At 40.7% G+C, this 19,380-nt stretch overlaps 2 protein-coding genes across 8 annotated transcripts in view; one reads left to right on the top strand and one right to left on the bottom strand.

The window, feature by feature from the left end:
- Positions 1-10,832, top strand: part of rnf111 (ring finger protein 111) — a 33,747-nt gene extending 22,915 nt beyond the window's left edge. For 3 of the 6 annotated variants that reach the window (XM_013269717.3, XM_013269718.3, XM_013269716.3), the window contains 9 exons: positions 1,512-1,764; positions 3,132-3,438; positions 3,515-3,640; positions 3,971-4,079; positions 4,596-4,676; positions 6,231-6,326; positions 6,616-6,702; positions 7,078-7,205; positions 9,186-10,832. In XM_013269717.3, the coding sequence (XP_013125171.1) occupies positions 1,512-1,764; positions 3,132-3,438; positions 3,515-3,640; positions 3,971-4,079; positions 4,596-4,676; positions 6,231-6,326; positions 6,616-6,702; positions 7,078-7,205; positions 9,186-9,303 (1,305 nt within the window). In that variant the 3' untranslated portion in view covers positions 9,304-10,832. The remainder of the gene's footprint in view (positions 1-1,511; positions 1,765-3,131; positions 3,439-3,514; positions 3,641-3,970; positions 4,080-4,595; positions 4,677-6,230; positions 6,327-6,615; positions 6,703-7,077; positions 7,206-9,185) is intronic. The other 3 variants (XM_025906420.1, XM_025906425.1, XM_025906423.1) reach the window with 3 other exon arrangements.
- Positions 10,833-12,858: 2,026 nt separating this feature from the next.
- The window catches only part of myo1ea (myosin IEa), a 51,317-nt gene continuing 44,795 nt past the window's right edge, over positions 12,859-19,380 (bottom strand). The window contains exons 23-29 of one of the 2 annotated variants that reach the window (XM_005467058.4): positions 18,334-18,480; positions 18,080-18,237; positions 17,639-17,728; positions 17,344-17,548; positions 16,409-16,444; positions 14,434-14,603; positions 12,859-14,347 (exon numbers count right to left, since the gene is read on the bottom strand). In XM_005467058.4, coding sequence (XP_005467115.1) covers positions 14,271-14,347; positions 14,434-14,603; positions 16,409-16,444; positions 17,344-17,548; positions 17,639-17,728; positions 18,080-18,237; positions 18,334-18,480 — 883 coding nt within the window. In that variant the 3' untranslated portion in view covers positions 12,859-14,270. The remainder of the gene's footprint in view (positions 14,348-14,433; positions 14,604-16,408; positions 16,445-17,343; positions 17,549-17,638; positions 17,729-18,079; positions 18,238-18,333; positions 18,481-19,380) is intronic. The other variant, XM_005467059.4, reaches the window with a different exon arrangement.

Below are 19,380 nucleotides of genomic sequence, written 5' to 3'. Positions count from 1 at the left end.
GCTGTTGCTTCATACTTTGCCTCATTCCAGGCATTTATTGAGATTAGCTGACAGGTGTTTGGAAACACAGAACAGCTGTACTTACTCTGTCATGAGGACTGGTTATATCCCTACAGTATCCATAACCTTGCTGGGTGAATGAAGTGAGAGGATTTTTTTTGTAATTATTTCATTCTACAACAACTTCTGAGCCTGTTTTTGTCAAAGCTTCATGTTGCATTTGGAATCAATCAGTGAATGTGATCATTGTTTTAGTTACAGTGCTGCGACAAACTACTTGCCCCCTTTTCTGATTTCTTAGTTGTTTTGTTTCGTTTTGCATATTTGTCTTGTGTCTGTTTTATGCTTCAGATCCTCAAACAAATTTTAGTACTTGTCAAAAATAAGTCAATATAGAATTTTTGTTCATCATCATCCATAAAAAACTATTCAAGTGTGACCCCATGTGAAAAACATATTGCCCCTCAAACCTGGGTCATAACCTGCAATCAAGTATTTGTGATAACTGGAAGTGAGTGTTTCACATTGGTGTGGAGGAATTTTGGCCCGTTCTCCTTTGCAGAATTCACACACGATGGAGAGTTTTCAAGCATGAACGGCCTGTTTAAGGTCACGCCAAAGCATCTCAAGAACATATGATTTACATTTATATTTACATCTCTCAGCCTGGAAAGGGTTACAGAGACATTTTTAAGGCTTTGCGACTCAAATAAACCACAGTGAGGGTTCACTTGAGTCCACACATGTAGAAAATTTGGAACAGTGGTGAATCTTCCCAGGAATCAACTCGAACTGCAGGCCTCACTTCTTTCAGTTAAGGTCAGAGTTCATGATTCAGCAATAAGAAAGAGACTTGGCAAAAATGGCATTTATGTGAGGATTCCAAGGCAAAAACCACTGCTGACCAGAAACAACACAAATAGTAATGATCAGAAACACACCAGCAACTCCACCTCTGAATGTCTCAAGAAACAAAATGAAGGGTTTGGAAAGGCCCACTCAAAGAGTGGATTTAAATCTGATTCAGATGTTGTGGCGTGACCTTAAACAGGCCGTTCATGCACGAAAACTCTCCAGTGTGGCCGAATTAAAACAATTCTGCAAAGAAGAGCAGACCAAAGTTCGATCTGAAAGACTCTATGCCAGTTGCTGCAAGGACTTTATGGCAGTTGTTGCTGTTAAGAGTGGCAAAACCAGTTATTAGATTATTAGATTTGGGGGGCAATTTCTTTTGTTGCAAAATCACCACTTTAAAAACTGCATTTTGCATTTATTTGATTTATCTTTGTCTAAAATGAAATTTTATTGATCTAAAACATGTGTGACAAAAATGTGAAAAAAGAAGAAGTCATTAAGGACTTCTTCACAGCGCTGTAGTTAGAGACTGAGGGAGAAAAAACTAAGTAGAGGTTTTTTTTAGTAGTTTGTTTGTTTTTCACTCAGAAAGACGAGCTCAGCATTCTGCAGATTTGGTCCCAATTCTTTCTGAAATGTCTGTCTTTCTTTCACAGCAAACTTTGCCAGTGGACCTGAGCAACAGCAGCGTTCGGAGCAGTGGAAACAGCGGGGCGAGTTTCCATGGCAGCACTTCAGCCTTTGACCCTTGCTGCCCAGGTTCCACCTCACGGCCCCCTGCTTATGTTTCCCAGCCCACCCCTGGGCCCAGTCAGCCAAGTGTGGTGGACTCGTTCAACTCCCCTATGGTGGCTCAGCCCCAGCCGCAAACACAACCCCAGCCCTGCAGACATTACATGCACCCAACTTGTGAGTACAACACAGTACATTACATCAGACTTTTTAAACTTTTGAAAATGCGTTTTGAAAGTTTGTTGCTGCCTATGAAAATAGATTTGCAATGCAATAACACTAACCAGTGCTCACTCACAGATACTAGTGCTGGCTAACAGGTTAATGTGCTCAGTGCTGAGAAACTTAATTTGCTACTCAGAATTTTCCAGTTTGTGGTTAGTCTGAAGCAATGCGATGAGGTTTCCTGGTGAGGATGTCATGAAAATTTAGAGTCACTGGTGACTCTCCTCACCTTTCCCTTACTTGTCCACCCTCCCTGTTTCAGTGCAGTTTGGACAAATATTAACAAATTCTGCAAAACAGGAAAATGGCAAGGCCCCAAGAGGACCTGTAATGTTTTTTTTCTTATTTTCTGTAATATATAATATTTTAAGATATACTATTAAAGCAATGCTAATGCTATACCAGTCTTTTATGGTGAAGAGACGGAGAACTGTCAATTCAGGGGTCGTTCTTATTCTCACCTATAGGTAGCTCTGGGTAGTGACTGAAAGAATGAGATATAAGATGTAAGCAGTGGAAATGAACTACTCCAAATGGTATGGGGTTCTTTTTAGTGATAGGGTGAGGAGCTCAGATTAGAGCAGCTACTCCTCCATACAGAAAGGAGCCACTTGGTCCAGGTATTTGACGTTTCAGGCATGTCATACTGGGCGGAGGCCCGGGGGCAGACCAAGGAAATGGTAGAGAGATTTCATATCTCAGCTAACTTGGGAATGTCTTGGTCTCCACCCACACCACAAGAACTGGAGGAGAGCTGGGCTGGGCTGAGGGAGGGGTGAGTGTCTCAGCTTAGACTGCTGACCCTGCAATCCAGACCTGCTTGAGTGGCAGAAAATGGATGGATAACTGCTGCTTGTATTAAACATAGCCAAAGTTTCAAATAGTGAGGTCAGCATGTGAACAAGTAAATCCCATGAGCCCAAGGCTCGGGCCTCACAATGTTTTAAATGGTTGACTTTAAAAAGTTTTTGGTCCCTTGGCTCGATAGGTCATAGACACAGGATGTCCTTTGCTGGTTGCGAGTGCAGTAGCTCCATAGCAACCTTGTGTTCAAACTGTTTTTGAGGGACAGCCAATAAGAAAACAGTAGAGAGCTAAATATCATGTTTTAGACAGATGAGGAACTGAACCTTTCTGCCATACTGGGTATATATAATTTTTTTAAAAAGTGATCATTTTCCATTAACTATTAGGCTTGTGGTTGGGGTAGGTTGGAAATTGAAGATATGTGCATTTATTTGTCCTTTTTTTTAACAAGAAGATTCATGCATAATTTGACAGTCTTAACTTTTCCCCTTTATCTCTTTTGTCAAACCCAGATGGCCCTCTAACACGTTCACTGCATCATCAGTCCTCTTCCGCCTGCCCTCATTCCCATGGGAACCCCCAGCTTACACCTCAGACCCCAGCACAAGGTGAATTTCTCATTCCCCACACCTTTCATGCACCTCTGTCATCCCACCCACCAGGCCACGCCGTGGCACCCGCCCCTCCCCCGTCTCTGTCCACCCACCACCTCACTAATTCAAGTGCCCAGCTGGCCCAACATCTCCCTGCGGACCACCAGACCCTGCCGCACATGTATAGGATGGAGGTTCAGAGGCGCAGGATGATGCAGCACCCCACGTGAGTACCTGTGCAGGTTAAAATTACATAATTAATGGCTTTTCTTTGCTGAACGTGTATTTTCCTTTCTTTCCAGACGAGCACACGAGCGTCCTCCTCCACACCCCCACAGAATGCACCCCAACTACGGCCATGGGCACCACATCCATGTGCCACAAACTATGTCTTCCCATCCTCGCCAGCCTGAGCAGAGAACAGCATGGTCAGTATCATCAGCAGTGTGGGTTGTGGGTCTTATAAAGTAATGTGTAAGTTTCATACCAGCTAATCCAGTGGTTCTTAGATTTCATAACTACCAAAAAGAAAGCAAAGAAGGAATGTGGAGACCCATCTCAGGCTCACAACTTGTCTTTTTTTTTTTAAGTCTTTTCTATCATGTCACAAACTGAAGTTATGTTTCCATGTTAAATAAAACATGAAGTGAAGTACCCTTTAGAAACAGTATTATAGATGTTTAATGTGACTGCACTTACATGATTATTTGGATTGATGTGGTTTGATGTAATAACGACTCACCGCCTTGTGTCAACAGGGAGCTCGGCATCGAAGCCGTGGCCCCGTTCCCTTCAGGGCACCTGCACTCCCACCTGCCCCACTACCACCCTCCCCCAAGACTGCACCACTTCCCCATCCCCTTCATGGTGAGGAACCTTCAGCACACAGGCATCCATTAGCATACATGAAAACGAATCACTTTTATATGGAGTCTGGCTGCGATTAATGGAGTTTGCCCTTATTTATAACATCAGTTATTTCAAGGATGGTTTAGTGAACCCCATGAATAATTCATTAGCAATTAATAGTGGCTCATCAACCATTTCGAGTGCACACTCAACAAATCCAAACAAATCCTTGACTCTCATCCAGTGCAAATATAGCCGACAGTTGTGATGTTATTATTATATTAAGGAATCTATCATCTGTGACCTTTATCATTACACATTTGCAATGCGTGCATTTTCAGAAGTTTTTTATTAATTAAATTATTTTGTTGAAACTTGGCTTCAGTTTTAGTAATGGCAGCAGAAGATGTTGATTTTGTTTATTTTTAATATAGCTAAGCTGACACAAGACCCTTCACGGGCCACATTACAGTGTGCTCAGACTGCATTCCTTGTATTTTAAGGCTAAACTTAATGAAACTTCTTCCCCTACAGCACACTGGCATATCTGAAGTGACCTACCCGCACATTAGGTACATCTCATCTAGAATTACTGGCTTCGGAAGAACTTATGAGGTGAGTACTGTTTGTAAATGTATAAGCCTGAGGACTGTTGGGTCAAAACACGAGCACGAGTTACCTTTTCATTCATCGCGGTTGTCTGTTACTATAAATTTAAAAATGGGTTGACTCATCTCCGCATGACTCAGCATTATTGTGATCCTGCCATGGCGTCAATGTTGGTTTGTTTTTATTCAAAATGCACGCTGGAGTCGGATGAATGCAGCTGTCACAGGAAAAAGAAGGGAGACGGTGTTTCAGTGGAAGGTTGTGCAAGGAAAGTTTTTAGTGTATAAATAACAGTTCAGGGTTATTAAAGAGACAGATTAATCCAAACCCAAAATAACCCTATAAATACACACACGCACACACACACACACACGTTTTTTGTTTTTTTTGCCAGAACTCTATAAGCAGTGTTTTCTGATCTATTCTTCCTGTAACCAGTGGTTTGCACTTTGTTCCAAACCTTATATGTATTTATACTCATGAAAGCATCTGTTGATTATAGACAGTGATGCTATCTGTGATCTTTTGGGGTTGTTGAGCTGGTCGGCGCATTCATTCTATTTAAGACTGAACCACATTGGTGTAATGAACTTTATACCAGCTGGTTTGATCAATTCTAAAATTTGATGTAATTCTTAAACGGTTCATCTAAAATGACCATAAACCCCTTAGCTTAAAGGTTGAAGTCTACATATCAATGGCATATTGATTGTTTGATTTTATTGAATATAAATTGAACTCAATCCCACTTGCCTTATTTGGCCTTAAACACCAAATAAGTACATTTGAAAAATTCACCAGTGGTGTCATGTCCAAGCAATCATCACATGATTACTCAGAAAATTCCACAAATGTTGACGTTGGCATTTTTTCATATAGGAACCGTTTTCTTTCTGCTGAGCTACACCCATCAACCACATCACCGCAAGAAAAAGGAGTGCGTCTAACTTTGACAGGTTCATACTCGTGACATCGGGGTAGGATGTAAAGATCAATGGTGTCTTCATAACTGTAGCTGTAACGCTCGTCGTCACAACGAGCTGTAACGTTAGCTCGGTACACGTCTTCCTTGGTGGTGAATGTGGTTTGATAGGAAGAAAATAGTTCCCATTTTGAACTTCTCACACTGCAAACCCAACTCAGTCTCAAAATGGTGAATTGACCTCTGAGCTCTGTGTGGCCAGATGTTCATGAGCAACCTTTAACCTGATAAAATTGCTCCCAGAACACGTGTCTGTCAGTTGTGACATGAAAGTTTCTTCTCACAGAACCGTCAGTGAATTGAATTTATTTGCTTTCACCTTTGCCAAGTCACACAATCCAACAAGCCTAACAAGCACAGTGAGTGGCTCAGTAGGTAACCACAGCTGTCCTGCTGACACTGCATAAACCATTGGCCTGATTTAGAAATATTAATCTGACTTTTGATGACTACTTGGAAACCCATTTAGTCAAAGGCTTTAACTGCTTAATTGATTAATCGAACAGCTGGTAAAGCCTCTCCATGAAGAGAAATGTCAGTTTGTACAGAAAATATCAGCTTTTTTTCCCTCCAATCAGGACCTGCTGCATTTAGAGGAGAGACTGGGGACTGTGAACCGAGGAGCCTCTCAGGGAACCATAGAGAGGTGCACTTACCCACACAAGTACAAAAAGGTGAGGACCTGTCAGAGTGTGTGTGTGGTAATAAATATATAATGTGCTTACAGATTTTGAAGCTGCTGTCCATAGTTGTGAATGTATGCTGCAGTTGCCTCTGGGACAGAGTGCGCAGTGGTCTTTTGTGCTCATTTCAAACATCTGATGTTTTGCCAGCATTTAGAAAACACTGTAGTGTCTTTTACCAGAGATTTGCAGCTGTGACGATATCTGTTGGGGGAAAGTTTCCGTAGAGGTTTCCAAATGTATCTAAATAAGCAATCTAACACCCTGCCACCCAATACAGAAGGTGTTGGAGAGAGACATTGACCAACAGTTAACCCCTGAAGCTTGGGCATCTATTGGGAAAAATATGCACGCAGACCCAGAATCGGTGAGAAATAATGAACAAATCAATTTGGAAACATGTCTCTGCTCACATGTACAGTAGATGTTAGTGTTAGTCTTGGGGGCCAGGGAATTCGGCTAATTACTTTGATTTGAATCATTTTGATTTGATAAAACAAAAAACATTTTTCTGTTTCAGGACAAAATGACCATTCTCTCTGTCCCCAAATCTAATGTATTGTTGTAAACATAGTTACCTCTTTATCGGAAATAATATCACTTTTTTTTAAATACAAACTTAATACATACTTCTAATCTTACTACAGTGTTTTAATTGAGTAGCTTGTGTTTGAATTGATAGGATTTTGTTTTAACCATCTGTAATACCAGTTGTTGATCGACGCTGCTCACCAAAACTCAGTCTCCAAACGTTTCTCACAAACAGAGAAAGCTGCACGGTAAGCAAGACGAAGACGAGGGGGCAGACGAAGACACAGAGGAGAAATGCACCATCTGCCTGTCAATACTGGAGGAGGGGGAGGATGTCAGGTAAATGTCTCGCCTCCTGGGTGTTCGTCCCGCTCGTCGCGCTCAGTTTTGTGTGTTCAATTACACTTTCAAGGGCGTGACGGAGACAGGTGGGATAGCAGGTGTAGTTTAGCCGTTTCACATTGTCTCATAGGATGTCAAAAAAAAAGACCCAGAGGCATTAAAGTAATCAGCAGAAAATCCCAAAGAGCCTTAAAATTACAAGCCTCATGGTGCTGCGTTTTGGCACTCACTCAAGTATTTTTTTAAAGAGGATTTTCTGCCCCCTGTTGGTTTAAGAGAAACTGAAAAATTCAATGTTTATGTATTTATTTTTCTGCTTTCTTTACTGTTTACTACAAACTGTGAATCCCTTAATTATTGTTACTCACTAAAAGCGTTTAGTCTTTATTCCTACATTTAAACTGTGTTTTAAAATCAATGTTTGCCTAATTGGAGGAAGCAGATGGCAGCTTTGTTTGTAGGGAATACAGATGAAAACTTAAATATATGAATTATACGATGGGCTCAAGTGTTTAAAGGCACTTTTATCCGGTCGAATCAAAAACTTCCTCATCAACAGCGTCTGCCATTGTAAAATATACTTAACTCTGTTTTTTGGAGCCTATCCCCAGCTGTCATAGGTCGAGACGCGGGGTGCGCCCTGGACAACCGTTACAGCTGTTAGCTCACTATTTCAGCCATTTCCTGACTTCTTTCAGCTGTTGTTACATTTAAACCCATCTCTGGCATCCAGGGTACCAGCATGCAGCAGTTTCATTAATTTAAGCTGTTTTTATTCAGCTTCTACAGAATACAACTTAGTCACTTTTTGAGCCATTTTAATGTTAATTTAATCTTAATGACATTTTAATGTACCCATAACTCAGCTGTATGTTTGTATAGCTTATCCACTGGATTTAGTTGGGTTAGGGTAGCCCCAGCTGGGAGTCGGTGGTTTTGATACAACTTTGTATTTTACTCACAACTCAGTGGCTCCTATTTAAGACTTAATGTGACAGAAAACAACAATTTCAGTCTTTGATTAACTAAAGATGTTGGGTTTTTAAAGCTTTGTTTTTGGGGCCTGTTGTTAGCTGTGGTTTCGGTGCACTGGTGATCATTTAAAATAGCTGAACAGTAACATAGTGCTTAGCAAGTTTATTAATATCACCACTCAGTACAACATTTATGCCAAATAAACAGAACGGTAATTACCAGAATCATTATTTCCGTTTCTGTAATGGTTAATTCACTGATATGCACACGCTCTTTAATCAAAATGATAATTTTAATGCTAAATTATAATTATTGTTGTTATCCATCAACTTTCAAAGTAAAATCTTTACAAAAGAAAAAATGTTTTAAAAATGTGTTATTGCATTCCTGAACAGAAAAAAATATTTTACTTTCACAAATTCTGACTTTCAATTTGAGTATAAATGCATGAATTCAGAATAATAAATATTAATATAGTTTTATAGATTTAAACAGACAGATTTCTAAAAAGTGTATTTCCTTGTTTTTGTGCGTGACCATGAACAAAGATTTTAATAGACAAAGGAGCATCCTCGTTTCTGTTTTTGAAATAGGTTTTGCTGTTTTCATCGGACTTTTTAAAAACCCCAAAAACTATATTTTAATTAAGCTCATGATCAGGCAGTGCTGCTGTATCATGCATGTTAATATTCAATTCAATTTTATTTATACAGCGACAAATCACAACAAGGCACTTTATATGTTAAAGACCCTACAATAATGCATACAGAGTAAAACCCAACAATCATATGGCCCCCTGTGAGCAAGCACTTTGGCGACAGTGGGAAGGAAAAACTTCCTTTTAACAGGAAGAAACCTCCGGCAGAACCAGGCTCAGGGAGGGTCGGCCATCTGCCGCGACCTTTTGGGGAGAGAGAAGGAAGACAGGATGGGGTAGGGAAAGGGAAAGCCTGTTTAATCTATTTCTTTGTCTCACGTCTCTCTCCTCCGTTTCCCCTCCAGACGCCTACCGTGTATGCACCTCTTCCATCAGCTGTGTGTGGATCAGTGGCTCCTCACCAATAAGAAGTGCCCCATCTGCAGAGTGGACATTGAGGCGCAGTTGTCTGCTGAGAGTTGATGCTGTTTTTTTCCCTTTCTTTTCTTTTCTAACAACCCTTTTGTTAAAAATTTATTTTGAGATCATATTAATTTCTCTTCAGTACTGCAGTCAACCAAAGATGGCATGAATTACCCCTGCAGCAGCTCTACTGCAAGGATATTAAAAAAAAAAGACATCTGACAGAGAAAAAAAATAAAAGCATTGAGCCTAGAGTGCCAGCTATCACATGTTACTACAACAGCTAGAATTCTCCATTAAGGGTTTAAGATTTTATTGTATTTATAAAGCTTTTATGTAGCTTTTTTGATCGTTTCCTCAAGTGTCATTTTTGTTCTGTTTCTCTGCATGTTTCCTCGCAATGCATTTCTTTGCACATATAACGTGGGCTCGAAACGGCCTAACAAGTTGCAGGTGAGGATAGCTGCTCTAGTAAAGATGCATTTCTGTAAACCTAATGCCTTGCTTTACTAGAATAGAATGTCAACCTCCAGTTAAGGAAAAAAAAAAAAGAAAAAACAAAAAAAACAAAACAAACATTGCAGGATTCATTTTACCAATCATTGTATCATTGATTAGTTTATGTTTAGAAGATGTGGATTGTTAGTGAAAGATGTTTTTTTTCTTTCTTTTTTCTTTTTTTTTTAAAGTAAATCAAGACATTCCTAACTAGGGAACTATGTTAACAGATCAGCTGCTGTATTAGTGCACACCCAGTATTTCTAGAGTGGAAATAAACTCTGATGTTCACCTCACTCCCAGAATATGCACACGCTTTGCTACGATTACACCACCTGCCCCGTCCCCCTTTTCCAGCACCTTCATTTTGACTACAACACCGTTACCGCCACCATCCGATGTATTTTAGAGGACTAAGAAAAAAAAGAATGTCACCTCCCTCTCTTTGACTGTTCTTTCTAAACCGAACGATTGTCGGGATCTGCTGTGAATCTTTTCTTCATTCTGTTTGGGGTTCCTTCCTGCAGACGGGCCTGCGGACGCTAGGTTTATGTGAGATGATCTCAGGTCGACGCACGGCCCCGCAACCTGGGATCATTTTGTCAATTTGATACTGGCAGTGGCGTTGATTTTTCATTTCCTGTGTGTGTATGTGTGCGCGCGTGCGTGTGTGTTCAGAGGGAAATACACAGCTCAATTGGAGATGAATATTTACTGTTTATTCTCACACGTCGAACCATTTCACCCACCCTCCCTTTTTTGTCTCTCTGTAGTTGAGCAGCGGCGTCTGCTTTGGCCGCTGAGAAAAGAAAATGAAAAAACACTAATGCTGTCAACTAACTCACTCGCATAGACTTGCACAAGAGAGAAAAGGGTAGGAGGACCGTAGTGAATATGACAGTGTGCTGAGGCCATGTATTTCCACTCTGACGAATAGTAAAAACTGAAAAATTACAATTTTGAATGGAGTGTTGAAATGCAGTACTTAAAGCAGGTATCCATGCATTCATTGACTTAAAGGCACCAGGATCATATTCTGTGGGATTTCTATTAGTTTTAAAAAATGATATTAATAAACTTGGATAACTTAATTGTGTTGTTTCTTTGGCGTTTTTCTGATTAATCAGACGTGAGTTACACACTGGCACATGATTCTCACAGCTTTCATAGTACATGTTTATCTGTCATTAAATTTGCATTGGTTTAAAGATCATGTAAAAGCTTCAATCTTTTATATTGGGGATAAAACCAACATAAAAATACACATTTGCAGACCTGAGTTCCCAAACTTCATCTTTGGATCACATAAATACACAAATGCACAAAAATCAGTCAGATATAGAAAATGATCCCTATTTACTACAGGCACATTTAGTCTTTACTAATCTCAATTTATATTAATCTGATACGATAGATTATAGATAGAACAGATGTGCATTTTCAAAACTTTCCTAGTGCTTGACCTCCAGATGTTGTGATCTGTAATCTCAGAAAGCCTTAGATCGAGAACATGTACATGATATCAAGTGTATTCTTTCTTGTTATCGTCATTATTTATTCTATTGTTGAGAAGGACTTCTATTTTCAAATAATCAAATTATAAATTAAAGTAAAATAATTTTAACAACTAAGAAACTATGTTCTTTTCTCCATGTGTTTGTTGTTTCAATCAGAGCTTTTCTGGTTCTACTAACTTGATATAAATAATTAGAAAGTCTCTGTTATGGACCAGGTGAGTGAGATGATTCCATTTAGGAAGTGGTTACTTTGTTAAGGCAAAAAGACAGAAGAAACTGAGCAAGTCTAGTCAGTTTTTGGAAATGGTCCATAGTTAAAGTGAATGTGATTAAAAACTACTAGTGTCTGAAGAAGATAAACGCATTCATGACAACCGATAATAGATGACTTTTCTCAGATAAATGTTAAAGGTCAACCATTCAAAATGTTGCAATACCGATTGTAGCCACAAGGTGGAAATGAAACGCAGACTTCCAGCAAAGCTGTGGCCCTGAGTGCAGCTGTACAGTGGAGGGTTTGAGAGATCCTCAATTAAAAAAAATGTAGAAGATATAAGTAGGAAATGTTCCTGCCAGCACAGATACATTTTTTCTGTTTCATTTGAGCAAAACTATTTCAAAATAAAAGCGTGTTGTACCTGTAACGCTTACTTGGGTTGAGAGAATCTTTAGAAAGCAGTCACACAATTTAAAACATAGATTTTGGTAAAAGTTACTGAACAGCTAAATCTGCAGCTTAGACATTTACTTAAAAAAAAAGGCATACACATCACATTTACACTCCAGGTCTTCATTAGGTACACCGTTCAACTGCTCGTTAATGCAAATGTGTAATCACCAAACACACGACAGCACCCAGTGCATTTAGGCATCTGGACAAGGCCAAGACGACCTGCTGACTTTCAAACTGAGCATCCGAATGAAAAATAAAAATGATTTAAGTGACTTTGAATGTGGTGTGCGTGTTGGTGACAGATGGTCCAGGTCTGAGTACTGATTTTAAATCTAAAGTTTACAGAGAATGGTCTCAAAAACAGAAAAAAACTTGTTGAAAACAGACAATGTCTCGATGACCAGACTGCTTTGTGCTGATAGAAAGGCATCATTAAGTGAAAGAACTAATCGAACTAATCCAAAGTATGAAGAAAAGTATCTATGAATGTACAAACATCTGACCTTAAAGAGTGGGTGCCACTCCTGTCAGCTAAGAAAAGGAAACTCAGGCTTCAAATCGCACAGGTTACCAAATATTTACAGAACTGAAGATTGAAAAAACGTCTGCTGTGATATTCAGACGGCAGGGTCAGAATTTGATGTAAACACCATGAAAGTGTGGATCCGTCCTGCCTTGTATCAGTGGTTTAGGGTGCTGGCGGTGATGTAATGGTGTGGGGCAAACTTTGAGCCCCTCAGAACCAACTGAGCTTCATTTAAACAGCCTACCTGAGTATTGTTGCTGATCATGTCTGTCCCTGTATGGCCACAGCGTACTCACCTTCTGTTGGCTGCTTCCATGAAGTTCTGAAGACAAAAGCACCTCCAACCTTTTACTAGCAGGTGCAGAGTATGACTTCTTTGACAATAAAACAAACCAAAGCAGTTAACTATGCAGTATTACATGCTTTATTAAAGGACTGATCTACTGTTGTGTATTGCACAAGGATACTTTCCACCATCTAAGATCAAACTATATTTCATGATGCAGAGGTTTTATGACAGAAGTCCCAGCAGTTGTTACTGACCAGAGTATAATGTGGTTATTTTATTTGGAAAAAAAAGGAATGTGTAAGTAATGAAAGCAGTGCAAAAAGATGTGCAGAAACAGTCGAGCACAAGGTAAATTGTTTGCGGCGCCACAGGAAAAAATGCCAACCAATTCACCTAAAAACAAATCGGTGCACTTGACGAAACAAAAATCCGTTCACCGTGATCTGTGATAGTAACCACACCGAGCGGAACAGGAAATGAAGCTGTGAGCAACAAAAGCAGATGAAAACCAGCATGTTAAAATCCTTCAGAGAAAATACAAAACAAAAAAATATTTAATTTAAATTCTAACCAGCACCAGGCATCCTCCTACATATGAACACATATACAGAATCAGATCTAAAATGCCTGTTTTTAACATTTAATGTAAACACATTAATTACCAAAGCGACTTATTGCTATCTTGGCAACTTGTCCTTCATCAACTTGACTTACTGGCTGTGGCATGAACGATGTCTGTGTCCAAGGTAGTACCGGTGCTAATAAAGTGCTAATAGACCGCAGACAGCATGCTCAGGTTACAGTATACATGGCCTCTACTGTTAGTCTAATATACTGGTGTGCTAGAAAAGCAAAGACATAGTGTTTAACCACTTTACTACACTGCCCTTTGACTGGTTTGGGTATTGCTTTGGTATTTCTAATCGTTAGAAATCACAGTGGGGGCGATTTAATGAATATGTGTTCCTGGAAAGTAGTTACAGTTTTGCACCAAAAATAAATATTTCCTGGTAAAACAGCAGTCACTTCATTTTTGACACGGACACATCCACGTTTGCTTCGGCAATCAAACCTTCATCTAAAACAAGCTAAACAAAACAACGTGTTGAGAGTAAAAATCACAGCCTGGTCCCACAGATTTAGCAGATTTCATTCCAACTCTTCAAAAATGTTTTGAGCTAAAAATCCTCAGCAAGATATAAATGACAGTAAGGAGAACACAGAAGCTATAAATACAATAAATAGTTTTGTTCAGTACTCAGAGGGACTGTGAAGAAAAAAAAAATCAGACCCTGGGGTCAAACAGTCTTCTTTGTCTTTAGAGCCTCATTTCAAGCTCGATGATCTTTTGGTCTGCTGGTGTAACAGAGAGTTACATTTGTGTACTCTAAGGCAGTAAAGTGGAGGAAGTGTCTCATTGTGCTTCTCTCTCCAACTGTAAGCTTCTAAGCTCCGCCTCTTCCTCTGAGAAGGTCAGCAGGGATGAAGCGTTCTCTCCTCCGTGCGCTGTGAAACCTGCAGCTCCTAGATCTTGGCGACGTAGTTGTTGGGGAAAAGTCCCTGCTTCCCACGAAGGCGTCCTGTCCACCACCCGGACGCATCTGGCCGACAAACACGACTAAATTAGCGTCTCATAAAAAATAGATGACAAATAAGCCCCTGAATGCCTTCTTCGCCCTGCGCTTACCCTCTTTGATGATGTCGATCATGTCGTCAGCGTTGAAGCTGAGCTCGTCTGTGTCCTGAGCATCGTAGGCGTACAAAGCTTTGCACTGGGGCACCTGGGGTTTGGGTTTGGGTGCAGGCTTGGGTCGTCCTCCTCCCGGCGGAGGCCTGCTGGCTGATGGTCTGTGGGCCCTGAGGTAGCATAGAGAGAAACAAAGAGAGAAACGCGTTTGTGACTTTGTCTATGGTAGATCTCAGAATACGAGGGCATGCATAACCACCATCTCATTATACCATATACCAACCAGGAAACACCGATTTGAGGATTAAGATTTTTCATTTTCCAGTCAACACTGTAATCAAACTGAAAGTGTTTTAAAGAGATAGCAGCAGTTCATAAATCAGACACAAGATGGCGATATGGTGCATGCCATCTCTATGCCTGCGCAGAAGAACTGAACCTGTGTGTTTGTGAAGCCCTCAGGAGCACAGAGTGCTGATCCCAAGTCAGCAGCACCTTTTTTCTGCATACTGGCTGCATTCCATTACTTGCACATTGCTGTACCTGATTATCTCGTCACCATGGCACGAGTTAGTGGATGGGATATACTTGGGAGCAAGTGGAAACTTTGTCCTCAAAGTTGATGTTAGAAGGATTTGAGCAAGTTTGAGGAGGACCAAATTGTGACTGGGTCAGAGTGCCTTCAAAACTGCAGCTCTTATGTGGAGCAATGGCCGGCTCCTGTGGTCCGATGTAACAGATGAGCTACTGTAGCTCAAATTGCCCAAAAGGTTCAAGCTGGTTTTGATAGAAAGGTGTTAGAATACACAGAACAGTCAGGTGCCCGTGCGGACTCCTGTCCACCAACGAAATGCCCAACAATGAACTGGACCATGGAGCAATATAGGAAGGTGGCCTGGTTTGATGAATCATGTTTTCTTTTATAACACATGGATGGGCAGGTGTGTCCATCTTTACCTGGTAAAAACCAGGCATCAGGATGCACTATGGGAAGAAGGCAAGCTGGTGGAGGCAGCATGATGCTTTAGACAATGTTCTGCTGGGAAAGCGTGGGTCCTACCATCCATGTGGATGTTACTTTGACATGTAACACCTACATAAGTGTTGTTGCAGACCATGTACGCCCTGGCAGGTCAGAGCTGTTTTGGTACCAACACAATATTAGGCATAATTTTGCAGCTGATCGGTGTACACTGTAAATAAAAGAGGGATGCAGTCTCTATGGCACCACCTGTTGGTCAGGCTGAGCAAATTCACCATCATCATCATCATCATCATCATTCAGGTGTTCTGAAAGCAGACGTGATGAGCAAAGAGAGCTCATACCCTGCTTTATCACTATTTTTTATCCTGCAGGGATAATATATAAAATCAGTTATATTGTAGATATCCTATGTAGCAACTTGGACAAAAAAACAAATAAAAGTTAAGTAAGGCCATAGATCAATCCGTTTGAGCTGTAGTGTCCACTGCAACCAGGTTTCTTTTAAAACCAGAAATGTCGCCCCCTGCTGGCCATGAAAAAGAACGCAGGTTTGAGGCGACTCGCAAGTAGCTTAACTTTTTAGTGCCGTATGACACATCTGTCTTTTATACACTGAACTGTAAGCAGGCAGTGAAGCAGACAGTTTTATACATATGTAACTTGTGCATTGACCCAATAAAAATATTTACTCCTGTGATATTAAAATTGAACCAATATTTAAAAAAATAAATAAATAAAAGGACAGCAGTGATTCTTTCAACCTCCCAGAGATCTTTACAAATGAAAAAAAATTTGAGAAAGAATTCCCATTTGATTGAAACTGAGCAGCAGCAGGAGCAGGAAATAAAAATAAAATAAAATCTTAGTTGCATACTACGGCAGGAAGTCAAATTTTAATCATACAAGAGAATAAGCATGAGCATTTCCTGCTGCTGCAAGCTTTTGCACTCATGAAACACCAGTCAAAACACTGCAAACACTCCAACTCACATTCCTCCGTTTGAAGTGGGCGGTCTGCCTCCAGGACTACAAAAGAATAAATTATCCAAATTATGTCAAAATACAGAAACACAGCTATGTGTGAGAATGTCTATAGTCATTTTAATATGACGTTTATAACTGTGTTCGTGACACGAGCCTGCCTAATGTCTTATTTTATGAAACTGGGCTGGTTATCAAACTGTGATACATTGGACGTCTAAACACAGGAAAACTGTATGTTACATAACGCGAAATAATTACATGACTTCATATGTTTATTAACACAGAATCAATAGAAAAAAAAGGACTTTTCCACCACCTGAGTTTATCCGGGAACCAGGAACCTTTTAAGGAACTTTTTAGGGTTTTAAACCAACAAAGAGCAACAAAGAGTCAGAAGGAACCTTTCAATTCTTTGAGAAAAGTTCCTGGGACTAAAAGATCCACATAGTTTAAGGTGCGAATGTAAATTCTCATCAAATGGGATTTCAAAGCTGAGCTAAAACAGTGCTGTGTCATATTAAGTTTAAAAACAACGAGCGACATTTGTTTTTAGCTGAAAATCAAAAAGAAGAGTTGACAAACTGCTGATTTCTTTCAGCTGAGCTCTGTGAAACATCACCTTAGTCATACAATTAAGATTCAGCCAACAGGTGTCAGTGATCAAAGCTAGCTTTGCTTGACTGCTGACTCGCTGGTGACTCTTTCGAAGTACAAATCAGCTGTGACATTTTTATTTCAAAGCTGGGAGACGTCAACATTAACCAAGCAAAGTGTAGATGCTAAAGAACAGGTATAACTTACAGCAGTATGAGGAGTTCATGCACACTTTAAACTAATTAAACGCTTGAAGCAGTGATGGGAAAGTCCTTGTTTTGTGTGGGTGTGTTAGTCTGTCTGTTCCTGCCTGGACTGTTTGGCTATAGTGTGTGCCGGTTTCTCACCCTGCTGCTCCTTGATCGGGGACTCTCAGACAGTCTAAGTTCGGCTGCTGGCGACTGCCGCCTCGCTCCTTCACCTGGTTGATGTTGCTGGGCAGGACCGGGTGCGCTGAGTTGTGGGACGATGGATGCCTCTTGCTGTGATGCTGTGAGTTTCTCTGATTGGTGACATGGTTGGTGTTTCTTATGCCACCGTTCTGGTGAGAAACTGCAGAAAGAAAAGCTTTGTTGTCATGTGAGCTGTGAGAGAGATGATTCACTTGGGACAGGCGACCAGCAAGCTGCTCGGACGCTGTACCTGGAGGTCCCGGTGCAGCTCGTGATGGGGTGTGCTGGTGGCTTCTGGACATGTTCGAGCGACTCTGAGTGAAGCTCTTCCTGGTTGGGCCTAAAGGGGACAGATATTTAGATATTATATATGCAGTATAAGTAGCCAGCAGCAAAGTAATTTAGATGAACAAAACTAAAACACAGTTGGATCCATAATTTGTTGGATAAAGAGATCATTTTTGCAGTTTTGCCTCTGCACACAACCACAGTGGATTTGGATCTAACAATAATTGTGACAACTTCTTTCTCAGTAACACAAAAAGGCATGAAATGGCACCCACAGACAAACAACATCTCAAAGAAGGAAACACAGCATTTGGTGTTCTAGACTTCAGGCAACCATTGACTCCAGAGGATTACGGCTCACTGTGAGAGCAGGTGACCTTTCCACAGGTTCGTTCATACTCACGTGTATTCTTGGGAAGCCCGGGTCCAATGCTGACCTGCAGAGATTTGCTCGAAGGCTTTAGGACAGGCATGTCTCCCTGACCCTGGACAAATGTGACCTGCCTGGAGCCGCCGCCACTCAAGAAGCCCCAGTTCTCCTTCTTCAACTTCATCTCCAGTCTGAGAAACACGACAGACATTTTTATATCATCGGACTTTGTTTTGGTCTTGTTTTTCCTTTTAGCTTCTACGTTTACTGTTGAAGTGTTTACTTACGTGTTACTGAACTTAAGCGGCAGCTTCCTCTGGGTTTTCTCCTCAAACCTTTGAGCAAGTAAGCTGATGAACTCGGTCTTAAAAGTGCACTCCAGCAGGCTGTCGTACTCCTGCTCGTGCAGTATCAAGAAGTCGTCCTGCATTGTGCTGAAAGTACGAACAAAGCAAGGGAAACTTTAAGTGTTATAACAGATCAAATCTCACCGTTTTTCTGCTTTCTGTGAAACTTTGACAGAAGCCAAGATCACGAGTCAGAATCAGCTTTCACATTTGCATCAAGAGCCTCACAAAGCAGCTCTCATCTGAGGAGGGAGGATAGCTTGAGCTCGTAACCCGCACAAGGAAACTTTGTTCCTCCCAGAGAAGTCGGGTTTTTCTCTGATGAGCTTTTTACAACTCCTGCTTTCGCTCATTGCACCACCTGGTCTGTATTACCCCGCTGACTCAAAAGCCACATGTTACACCAGCAGCTCCACCTCTGAAACGAGCTATGCTGCGTTCCCATGAACAACAAAGCTACGATAAGTCTCTCGGCTCCTTTTTTTTTTTTTGCATTTTCACAATATACTGATCAACGTTCTTTCCCCGCTATAGCATTTTTGAGTAATTTAGCAACGTTTTGGAGATGTGGACTAAACTGCTTTCAGTCAGACCTGAAAACACTAACATATACAAGCAGCTTAAATATACTCCACATGTTTTCCGTGTCCCTCGTGTGACATTTACAGCAACATGGGAACTTCTTTGATTACAAATCCAGACTGTGACTTTGAAGTGGATTCATGGCTTTCTGCAGTGCAGTGTCTACAGAATCAGATGTTGTCTTGTTTTGGAAACAGTCAAATATCTGCTGGTATGTACCTCTGCTTGTAGAAACGTGTGATTCAGAACATCAGCTTTGAGATAACGGAGAGGAGAGCAGAGCAGGGGCTGAAGTTTGAAAATCAACAACATTAGCATGCACTTGATTAAAGTAGCAGAAAAATACACTGGAAAAAAAAAGCTTCACCACCTGGAGGGATTGATGCAGCGATTGATATGTTTCGG

The sequence above is a fragment of the Oreochromis niloticus genome, linkage group LG1 (genome assembly GCF_001858045.2).
Source record: "Oreochromis niloticus isolate F11D_XX linkage group LG1, O_niloticus_UMD_NMBU, whole genome shotgun sequence".
In the NCBI taxonomy this organism is placed as follows: domain Eukaryota; kingdom Metazoa; phylum Chordata; class Actinopteri; order Cichliformes; family Cichlidae; genus Oreochromis; species Oreochromis niloticus.
This window is presented reverse-complemented; position numbering and strand designations above follow the sequence as displayed.